General features: G+C 41.0%; 1 protein-coding gene across 1 annotated transcript in view; it reads right to left on the bottom strand.

Moving 5' to 3' along the window:
• Nucleotides 1–12,394, bottom strand: part of grid1b (glutamate receptor, ionotropic, delta 1b) — a 691,238-nt gene that overhangs the window by 303,202 nt on the left and 375,642 nt on the right. Inside the window, 1 exon segment of the mRNA XM_085761156.1 lies at nucleotides 2,279–2,563. Within this exon segment, the coding sequence (XP_085617282.1) occupies nucleotides 2,279–2,563 (285 nt within the window).

Here is a 12,394-nt window from a genome sequence, read left to right on the forward strand (position 1 = left end):
CTCCTGGAGGCCACGAGACATCCAGAATCATTTAGGTCCGTCTGCACTTATGTTATCCTCCTAATGCCTTTCTCAATGATCTGCTCCCTACATCAGGTGAGAGAAAACTATCTGACTGGTTACACAACGTTAAATATGGAGCAGGAGGAGGAGGAGGAGAGAAACCTCTGATCTCTACTTAAACACGGACGTCCCGTAGAGAAGCATCGGACTGAGCTGTGATCAAACATTCAGGTGTCCATGTTTAGAATAAGTTGGTCAAATTTTCTCTCAGATATTAAATGTGCACGTAGAGAAAGATATAAGATCTAAGAGCACGTCCACGGCTTCCTGAACCAGACCACGGTATCGATCACTGACTCACTGAGACATAAACACGAAAGGTCAAATCTAAACGCTGACACGTCTTTATAATCGGTGATGTAACCGTTTAACTTCCACCTTTGCAATCAACAATTTATTAATAACATAATTCATAATCTACCGTACTTTCCAGACTATAAGCCGATACTTTCTTCCCCGCCCCGGTGTCCCAGCTCTCGTCTCTGCACCGCGACACAAACGCGCTCCGTAACCCGTCTCAATCTTTTGTTTATGACGGTTAAGACTACACAAACACACACGTTGTAACATTGTATATGTTATGTAACGTTTTCCACCGCTCCATTTATTGATTTTTCTCTGGCTTCGTTGTAAAAAAAAAGGACATGGAGGAGAGGAGCGTAACCAGAACAAACTGTCACAGTTCCTACTGTCTTTCTATGTAAATATCTCATGTTACAACATGAAAACCTGCGGCTATATAAGTGCAGCCTATATAGGCTATGTATTTTCTTTTAACATTTAGCTGGTGCAGCTGATACTCAGCTGCGTTCTACGGTATGTAAAGTCCTGACAGCGATGCATCTTCATACACCAGTCGCCAAAACCATCACCAAACAGATTTTATACAAATGAAGATGTTACAGTTCAAGTAGGAAGAGGCTTCTTCACTGAACGATGGTGGATCAATAATGAAAATAAAAATTAGACCCTGAAATAACTGTAAAACACACTGATCTCTGATCAGATTGAACCAATGTAACATCATGATGAGTTCAGCCTGGTTGGGAGCAGATACAGCATGTGTCCGCTTTCCTGCAGCCGAGTCCCGACTGAATTCAGCCTGGACTCGATAACCAGAAAATCTCGTCTTAATCCGCCATCTTGGTTTTGTGCAGCCGAACACACAGGTGTAAACGTAAACAAACACAACAGAGCCAATCACATCCTCTGGAGTAAACCCACTGTTTCACCACTGATCTTACCTCCAGTTTACTTTGTGTTGGAACGGTGTATTCTGTTTGGATGCACTGTCCCAGTCTCACCTGTATTAACCATATTACACAAACACAAATCTAAGACTTTTAAGCAAGAACTTTCTGCCTATGTTAAACATTGCAATTCCTCTTAAAGCTTATAACATATTCTTTGAATAAATATTTATGTTTTGTCTTGTTGTCACTTTTAAACCCTCTGCTGTGTTTATAATGTTGCTTTGTTTGTGTTCATCTGTGTGTATACTCATGAGTTGTTGTCAATAAAGCTTATAAAAAACAAAACAAAGCAAACACAGCCAATCACATGGTGACCATCTCCTGCAGCAGGAAACAGCAGAACGACCACATCAGGTTCTCACTCTGTTCTTCACTTCACCTCCAGCTGCTTCAGACAGACAGACACCAAACACTAACTCTTCCCCCGTCACAAGTTGAACCTTATTTTGTTAATTTAACCAGTTTGTTTCTCTGTTTCTTCCTCTCTCAGCCCCAGAAGTCTGATTTAAAGATGTGCAGTCTGAGGCTCTGACTCATCTATGAAATAATCTCTGACATGCTGAGAAATTATGACAAATTTATCATAAAAACACTCCAAAAACATGTAGTTTTAGTGTTTAAACCAGGCCACTGCAGCTCTGAGCTGCTCCTCCATCTGTCACTCAGATCCAGACAACAGCTCCGACACTGGAAACACTCAGCCACTCAAAAAAACTCCAGGACAACTCAAGCTTTTCCAGGATATTTGACTTATTTTCTCATTTTCCAGGTGTTTTCCATGACTGGAAAGTTGGTCAACCATTGTCCAGGACTCGTGGGAATCCTGACGATACAACAACAGCAGCAGCTTCATGTGCACACACATTATAAAGCTCAACATGACAAGTCAAAGAACACACGGTCGGTCTGAGCCAATCAGAAGCCGCCTCAGCATCCGTCTGTTTCCTCTGCAGGTCACTCACCGTACTCGATGTCGTAGAAGACGATGAACTTCTGCCAGCGCAGCTCCTCCACCAGCGTGAGCATCACGTGGTTGAGGCGGACGGGGGGCCGTGCGGCCAGCGTGTAGCGCTGGCCCCCGGGGCTGGGGTTGAACTGGCAGGCGGTGCGCGGCGAGCCCTCGCTGTTCCTCTGGATGTACAGGTGAGGGATGTGCATGGCGTCCGTCAGCGACTGCAGAGCGCTGGCCGAGGCGCAGCCCGTCGACGTCACCAACGCCAAGATGCCCTGGTTCATCAGCTCACAGGCTGGAGACAGAGAGAGGAGAGGGGTGTTAAAGGGACATTGTGTAGGAATTACTCCATTTAGCGTTGTGGTCTCGCTTGTATGGCCAAAGGAAAAAAAAACTGTTAAAGCAGAAGTAAGGTGAATGTTTGTGTTAATATAAGTCTTAAATAGTTGTATCTTCCGACAGCAATCACTTCTATAGAGTGTTTGGTCTGAAACACGGGTCTGTCAGTCACTCTGCTCTGCTCTGAGCCGAGGAGAAAACTTTCCTTGTATCCTACAACCTTTATCCAATGAGGAGAGAGAACGGCATAAAGGGGCAGTCCTCTCTGTGTGTGCAGCCAAGGGATGCGCGTGAATGTGGTGACGTAGGGACGAGGGCGGGGACTGCTAACTCCATCTGCTGACAGGAAGTTAGACAAAACCACCGGATCGCTTACTGCTGCTTTAATGAAAAACAGACTTTTGAACCAAATAATCGATTTTCATGAAGAGATAACAGGAGAAGTTACACAATGTCCCTTTAGATATCAGGTTTATAAATATAAATGATCAGAGGTTTATCAGCCGCAGCAGGAAGAGCAGCAGCTCTGATGTTAAATAACGTGTTGACCTGAGGGCGGCGGCTCAGAAGAGGCCGAGCTGCTCTGTCATAAATCTACTGAGGCGTCTGACAGGCTACACCGATGTTCTGACTCCTGAACCTCCACACGCTGCTGCTCTGACCCGGCAGAGAGCAGAGACCTGCTGCATCATTCAACAGACCACAGAGGCCACGCCTCCACATGCAGCAGCAGGCCAAGGGCAGCTGGAGGTCAGAGGTCACTGAGTTGACTGGCAGCTTCACACCTGAACCTGAACCCGAACCTGAACCGGCACACACTCACTACTCAGTTTAAACCAGAACCAAACGACCCAGAGACCACAATGAAAGTTTGGATGAAAAGGAAAAAGAAATCCTGTGATGTGCAAACGTGCATGACCAAGAGCAAATCGATAGAGAAATCAATCAGGTAATATGTTCAGAAATATAAATAGCCTAAATACATGAATATATAAGTGAATCATTCCATCCATCCATCCATCCATCCATCCATCCATCCATCCATCCAAGTGAATCAAGTGAATCATTCAGTAAATTAATTAAAATCCATATAAATATGAATGAAAATGTTCTTTAAACTAATTTCACAGGACTTTTATTTTGAAATACTGCATCATTTATTTCCCTGCTCTTTTCATTTATGCAAATCAAGAGGGCGTGGTCACCTCACAGCATACGTATTTAGTCACTTGTAAATTAATATTTACACGTATTTCTTTCTCCTAACTGTTTCATGATTACTTTCACTGTTTTGCCCTGTCTTATCTTTGTTTTTACATCTATTTTATTACTTACTATTGATGTTGTACAAACATATTATTGCTGCTGCTGCACTAACTTATTCTTATCATATTGATTTGACTTGACTTGACTTATTTGCATATTTCTACACATATGCAGCTAGCTAGCATGCTAATCAACACAATGTAAATCCATTAACATGTAGCCTCTCTCTGCTCAGCCTCTCTGGCAGCGGCTGCAGCTTCACTCCTGGTTTTTTTTTTTTCTTTTACTGCCGATTAAAGTTCTGCCCTGCGAGTGGAGTCCCACTGCACTTAATCACAGGAATCATTTCCCTACTGCCCCCCCCACCCCCCCAGCAGAGTCAGACCTTTTGCTTTCCAAACCAGCTCCTTGACCTTTTGCTGTTAACTCAGTGTCTCTGAGCTTTTTCTTTTTCCTCCTCTGAGGCTTCTACTGCTGCGTCATGTCGTCCCCCCCCACACACACACACACACACCGTGAGCTCTGCACAGAACTACAGGCCAACACCTTCTTTCTGAATATACAGCAGGAGATGAAGCCTCAGACAGAGCATCTACATCAGCTACATCTCCTGAGGGAGCGGCGATGACTCTGCTGCTGTCCTACATTAAAAAGAACAAAAAAAACCTGCTCAGAAATGGTTCTGGGTCTGGAACCAGATCCATCCTGTCAGGGCTGGCCCTAGGATTTTGGTGGCCCCCTAAACAAGATTTTTGTTTGTGGCCCTGCACTCTAAGCGCAAACACCAAATCACTGGTTAAAACTGAATACAGACGTGTTTATGCCCTCTGAGGTTTGAGGACATTTTCTCGACTTTTACATATTTTCTTAAATTTATCTTTTTAAGATAAATAGAAGTGTTTTATGTCTAAATATTAGAAGAAGCACACTGAGGCCAATTTGTCCTAGAACACTGTATAAAGAAATAATTTAGGCCAAATGCTGGAAATTTGAGGTCTGCTTTTTGAAAAATGTCAAATCCCTTGTGAAAACACTCCTTCAGTCATGAGAATGAACTGTTTTGGTGCTTGAAATAGGATATGAATACAGTAATAGATACGTGTAGAAAACAAGTCTAAAATGAAATTTTGTGAGATTGCTTTTTGAGCACAAATGTTGTCATTCTGCCGTTCTATTTTCACCAAATGTCTCAAATGTGAGATAAAAGAAGCTGAATATTGACTTCACATTACATATAAAGCTCATAGCTGCACGTGCAGACCTCAGGATGTTTAAATGACTTGATGAACCCCGGTACCTTTCTGATCATGTGACCCCCCACCTAACGGCTGTGGCCCTAAACAACCACATAGAGTGTTTATGCCAGGGGCCGGCCCTGCATCCTGTCCACACTAGAGATGTCACGATTATAAGTTTTCTTGGTACGGTATTACGATTATCACGATTATTATGCATTAATTAATTTCACAACACTATGAATGTGTAAAATACTCAAATATAGTCAAAATATAACTACATTACTCATTGTTTAAACAAAACATTTATAGTATCTATTAATATAGGACAAATTATGAATCCCCCAGTAGAATTATTTGAAATATTCAGGTCATAAATTGTCATCTATGTTTATTTTAATCTTTCATGTTGGTTTTGTTTTGCTTTTTTTGTAACAAATGACACGCTAACATTTAAATTCCTACCAATTCAACGTTACGTTGGTGCATTTACCTTTATTTTGGTGCACATCTGCCGATATGGTTCCAACATAATCGGTATTTAGGAATCTTTACGATTAAGTAATTGTGGCGTAACTGGCCTTTAATACCACGATTAATTCTGGAAACAAGTAATGTTGACATCCCCTGCAGCTCCGTCAAAAAGCAGAAAAATGACACAACACATAAAGAAGAAGTATAGTTTCTCCTGCTGCTGCTGCTGTTTCCTGTCGCTGCGGAGTCGGAGCATGTGAACTTTAATGTTCACACGCTCCATTAAAGTCCAGTCCACTCTGCAAACACTCATGTAGCTGCTGCCCTACAATCACCCTGAGTGCTGCCCTCCCCCGCTGGGCCCATCGCCCTCTGGGCTTTATATTATTCTCAGGCAGCAGCTGCGTAATAATAATAAGAATAAAAAAGAAGGAGAATCAAAGCTGTAATGATAAGTGAGCAACTTGCGCTAAAAAGAAAAGCAGCTGCGGTTGTCGCACTGTCTTCTTTCTTGTCAAAATGCCTCATTTCTAGTCGAAACTAATCTCTTTCCACTTAAAATAAGACTCACCACCTAAAAATGAACTTGTTTTTAGATCATTTTCACTTGTTTCAAACTCATTTTCAATTGAAATAAGTAGAAAAATCTGCCAGTGAAAGCAAGTTTTTTGTGCTTGTAATAAGAAAGAAAAACTTGATCCACTGTCAGATTTTTCTACTTATTTAAAGTGGAAAATTTGCTTGAAAAAAGTAAAAAGTGTCTGAAAACAAGCTGCTTTTTAAATGTGATGAGTCTCATTTTAAGTAGAATTAGATTTATTTTGACTAGAAATGACATTTTTGACTAGAAATAAGACAAATATTCTTGGTAAGATTTTGAATTTTTGCAGTGCGACGGGGAAAGAGAAGCCTTGGCTGCGTGTTGAGGAAACCGGTTTAAAGGAGGTCAGTGATTGTGTTGACCTGGTTTCCTCCGGCAGCGTGTTCCTTTTCCTCAGACTGACGACGCTCCGAGGGAGGAGGGAGGAGGCCACGGACATGAAGCTCCCAGAGATCTGATCTGAGACCGTGTCGAGTGCAGGGAAGGAAAACTGGATGTGTTTCATATCTGAACCATTAGATAGTCTCAAAGGTTTGGATGAATAAAAATAACAGTTTCAAGATCTGAAGATTAAAGGGAGTTCATTCTGGCGAAGCATCAAGCTGATAAACTGCTGCCATGTTTTTACTACAGGGTCACGACTTCTGATGCTCTGCTTCATTCAGCTGAATATTTTGTTGAGGTTTAAAACAAGAAACAAGAATCCATCATCCATCTTTAAAGGGATAGTTCAACATTTTGGCAAACTGGCCCAATGCCATAATCCCTATAGTCATAGCAGTAGGTTCGTTACCTTTAATTGTCGGTGCAAGCTATTTTTAGAACGGCGGAGCAGAGCCGTGAGCTGCTCAGAGCTACGCTACGGAGGCTCATTATGGGATTTCTTAATTGGTTTCCCTCATCATCAAACTCATCAAATACACAATCCAACAACTCCACAACGCTCTGGTGGACAAGTTGTGAGCTGCACATTCACCACGCTATGAGATAATAACACAACGTTACCACACAGAGTTGTTTTAGAGGGAAATACAGAGACTGTTGATGAAAAACTGTCCCTGAAGGCAACGCGCATCAGCAGTTTTGCATGAATTTACCTGGTTTGTTCTGTGAAAATGATTCCAGGAAATGTTGAATTTATCAATAAAAGCCACAGTGAGCAGCAGCAGCAGCAGCAGCAGCCGCCGCCGCCTGCAGCCACGTACAGAAACTAACAGCCCCCAAACAACTCTCTGCACCTTTAAACTCCCCTGTTGGAGCAGATATGGAGCTTCCAAGCGCCCAAATCCCTGTTCACACACTCACACACACACACACACAGAGGCGGTGCTGAGGCAGCACTGGGCTCCCAGCTCCTCATCCTCCTCTGGGCTCTTTCTCTTTGAAGCAGCGACATCAAACTCTGTCCGGGGCCACAGGAGGTCCAACTGCAGACGCCACACTTTCACTTTCACTTTCACTTTCACTTTTGTCTGAGGGCAAATAATAAAAAACTCATCCAAATGTTTGCTGCTCGCTTGTCTTGTTTCCAAGAAACTTTACACTGCAAAAACAAAAAAATCTTTCCAAGAATATTTGTCTTATTTCTAGTCAAAACTAAACTCTTTCCACTTAAAAAATGTACTTGTTTTTAGATCATTTTCACTTGTTTTAAACTAATTTTCAATTGGAATAAGCAGAAAAATCTGCCAGTCAAAGCAAGTTTTTCTGCTTGTAATAAGAAAGAAAAACTTGCTCCACTATCAGATTTTTCTACTTATTTCAAGTGAAAATCTGCTTGAAAGAAGTAAAAAGTGTCTAAAAACAAGCTGCTTTTTAATGTGATGAGTCTTATTTTAAGTAGAATTAGATTGTTTTCACCGGAAATAAGACAAATATTCTTGATAAGATTTTGAGTTTTTGCAGTGTATGACTAAAGTGTACAGAAACGTATTGCATACATATGAGTAATTCATTTTTTGGTTTGTTTTTCGAGGTAATTATTTCTGTCTTTCTGACTAATATTTTTCTGTTTTGCGGGGTAATTTCTTCTTAGATCCATGAGATTCATTGTTAAGGATTTTTATTCAAACTCCACTTTGGTTCAGGTTCCACCGTTGCTTTATTTTCCAGACTGACGGCTCCAACACGTAGAAGCATCAACAAACTTTTCCCGGGGCAAGCTACACACGTCACATCCAGGAGCGTATAACAAACATCCTTCAAAATAAAAGTACTACTCATAACACAATGAGTAAAGGCGCTTTTCTTTTACATTGCTTAACATACATCCATGGATATGCTCCACAAAAAATACAGTCTTATTTTCACTGTGTTCCAAGTAAATTCAGATTTATATGGAAAGCAAACGACCTGTTATTACAGAACTCCTCCTCAGAGAGAGTCACTCAGAACAGTCTGATGTAGCACTTTTATTTTGAAATCGTTAGTTGCAGGTGGGAGCTTCTCATGGGATTTTGAAATCCTGAAGCTAAGTCAGAAAAAAATTACCCCGAAAAACAGAAAATAATTAGTCAGAAAAACTGTTTTTTAAAAATTATTATTGAAGAGAATGCAATACGCCTCCGTAAAAGTGTGAAATCTGTCAGTGTAATAATCTCCAATCAGGCTGACGGACATGTGAACCTCTGGACATCGACCAAAGCAGCTTCCTGTGTGTGTGTGTGTGTGTGTGTGTGAGTCCAGGTGATCCTCTAACTAACGCCATGATGATGTATTTCCTGCGTTAGCGGAGCGGATTGAGGAGCGAGGAGGAACATTAATCACGGCCGAGCGGCTGCGAACTGGAAAACAAATGAGTGTGTCACAGAATGATTTGTGACGAGACAATCAGCGCCAGGACGTGTTCATTACGAGTGTTTCCACGTCGCCACGGTCACAGAGACGCTTTCCTGCTACAATGCATTCGCTTCTATGTAAATGTAAAATATATATGGAGGGTGGGCGTGGACTGTGCAACATTACCACACATCCACTGTTTTCATTTATTAATTTCATTTTCTATTGTTTTGAGGCGATTTATTGGATTGAACATAGATTAAATAATGAACTAGAGGTATTTATGGGTTAGAAAGAGGATTATTATCATAATATTTTGATCATAATATGTTTGTTATGGCTTTAAAGGAGCCAAACCTGCTGTTAAAAGTACAATCATTTATTAATCCAGAGTGTTTATAAATTACTGAATAATTAGCATCAGTGTAGGAAGAATACTTTATGTATGTGAATATTATAATGATTATAAGGAGCCATGTGGAAGTTGATAATGAACTGATTTGACCCTTTAGTTTGAAGACGTTGTTCATGTCACAGCTTCACTGTGCTTTTATCTGACTGGCTTCATTATTTATTGGCTGTTTAAAGAAACACTAATTAACTAATGAACCAACTGTTGTCTGTTGTCTTTCATCACAGCGTTTGTATACGTTTTGCATAGTGGTTAATGGTTTTAATTGATTTTTTGTGAAGGAAAAATACAGAGTGTTCATTTAACTTTGTTGTTGTGCTGTTTTGCAGAGAAGTTGTGTGAGAAGTGAAGTGCTTTAGATGCAGCAAAGTTTCCAGACCTTTTTCCTTGCAACATAAGAGATGACGTGGCTGTTGCTAGGCAGTATGACGCTCCGTTGTGCTTGAATACTGAAGACTTCCTGTGTTCGGGGAGCTGCTCCTCTCTCATGACTCTGTTGTGGGAGATTCTGTGCACGACTTGAATGAAGAGACATCACATCTCCTTCACTGTTTCCTCCTCGGTTTCCATCGTTTGAGGTTGGACTGGTCCTCTTTTAATGACATCATCACACTGCGTCCCCTTCTTCGTCCTCTATGGTTTAATGACACATGAGTGGAGCTGCAAACTGTTCATCTGGAGGAGCTTCTTTTCCAATCTTCTTCTTCTTCTTGCTGTATGTTTATTATTATTAGTCTTATATTATAAAAGTGGCATAAAATGATCAGAAATAGACAATTAAACTGTTGGGAATTAGTCGTCATCTCGTCCTGTTATCCACCTTTTTCCGAAGGTCAAAAACATAGGCTAAGCCGGTTTTGCTCAATGAAAATCTGTAAAAGGCATGGATCATCACACCAGCTTTTAACAATGGATATCACAGGGATCAAAAGGGACAACGAGGAGTTTTGGAAAGCGAAGTGTTTTCACTACATTTACCATGAGCCTCCACGCCGTGAAATTATTTGACCGGCGCAAGACAGACTCATGTTTTCATTCATCAAGAATTAAAGTCAGAGGTTGGAAGACGATCACATACCGTCGTAGTTCCCACCATAAACGGAGATTCTGCGGCGTTATTCTCATGACTCGCCACGAAACCGAAAGTAAAGAAACGCTGGTCGGCTCGCCCAGCATTTCCACCACCACTAATAATAACAAAATAACCATAGAGACAAAACCATATATTTATCTAAAATGGACCATTAACAAGTGGTGACGGAGATTCATCCACATTAATATGAGACTTTTTTATAACCAAATACAAACTCCTCGTTGTCCCTTTAATAGATCCATGCGTTTACCGCAACTATGAAAACAACTGAAACCATGGAAACGTAAACATACAATTCCACCAAAACCGGCAAAACCGGCGTCCGGTTTTGACCATAGATGACGTTCGGAAACTTGTGGATACGACGTATGTTTGTCGTTGTTAGTTCCTCCTTTCATCATCATCAATCTTCTTCTTTTTCTTGGTGTACACTGCAAAAACTCAAAATCTTTCCAAGAATATTTGTATTATTTCTTGTCAAAATGTCTCATTTCTAGACAAAACTAATCTCTTTCCACTTAAAATACGACTCATCACCTAAAAATGAACTTGTTTTGAGATCATTTTCATTTGTTTCAAACAAATTTTCACTTGAAATAAGTAGAAAAATCTGCCAGTGAAAGCAAGTTTTTTGTGTTTGTAATAAGGAAGAAAAACTTGCTCCACTATCAGATTTTTCTACTTATTTCAAGTGAAAATCTGCTTGAAAGAAGTAAAAAGTGTCTAAAAACAAGCTGCTTTTTAATGTGATGAGTCTTCTTATCTTTCTTACTAGAAATTACATTTTTGACTGGAAATAAGACAAATATTCTTGGTAAGATTTTGAGTTTTTGCAGTGTATGTATACTCATAGTACTCTTACACTATAACCGTGGCATAAAATGAACAGAAAAACCCAATTGAATCGTTGGCTCCACCTCCATGTCTGAGCCCAGTCTGGTGTCGGTGTCGGTGTGTTGTAGCTGTTAGTTCCTGAAGAGCAGCAGCAGCAGCAGAGTTGAGGTTGTGACGGTGTCGTCTGGTCTCTAAGCCTCTCAGCAGCCTTTCATCTCTGGTTAGAGCCCCACCACTCTCTCTCTGCAGGAGAATCTCTGTCCAGACTTAAAGGTCAAGAGATACTCCAAAGGGCAGCAGGCATGTTATAACTCAGCTTCCTCCTCCTGCACCGAGGGGAGGAAAAAATAACACATTTATGCAGAGGCAGAGGAGCATGAAGCAGAGCCAGGTATAGTCTTCTTCCTTCTTCCAGGAGAATATCCACAGAGCAGCTGGCTGGTCGCAGAGACTCTTAATGTTTGATGAGTCAAACTTGGCTGCACTCGGGCTGAAGCTCTCCAAGCTGAGACCAAACGGAGGACAGAGCTCATCAACATGCAGCCGCTTCTCCTCTTCTAAGTGAATAAAATCTGTCTTTATTAAGGCGACGAGGAAAAAAAAAAAGCAGCGTCGTCAGCATCCGGCACCAAAAAAAAAGGAAAAAAAAAAAAAAGATGACGAGGCAATAACTCTAGTTCTACCAACAAATTTTTTTAAAATTTGTGGGAAAGATAATGAGAGGAAAGTGGCCTGTGTGGAAGAGGAGATAATGAAGTGGTACTGAAACATTCAGAGTGTAATCTTGTATTAAATTAGTGTTTTTTTCCTTTTTTTTTTTTTGCTAAAAGCCCAGAAGATAAGGAGATTGGAATCAGACTCATTGGGTCAATTTAATGAAAATAAATCACAGCTGGCTCCACACATGGTGACGATGATGGTGTATGGTGTAGGTCTGTGTGTGTGTGTGTGGACTCTGGAGAGGAGTTTGTTTTTCTGTTTTCACCACAAACTGCACAAAAAGCTGCATCTCATATTATTCTAATCAGATTCAGTGGGAGGATTAGTCACGGTTCACGGAGCAGCGGCACCGAGGAGGAGCTCATCTCACCGCT

This window comes from Trachurus japonicus, chromosome 19, assembly GCF_045865225.1.
Source record: "Trachurus japonicus isolate A0001 chromosome 19, Traja_1.0".
Lineage (NCBI taxonomy): Eukaryota > Metazoa > Chordata > Actinopteri > Carangiformes > Carangidae > Trachurus > Trachurus japonicus.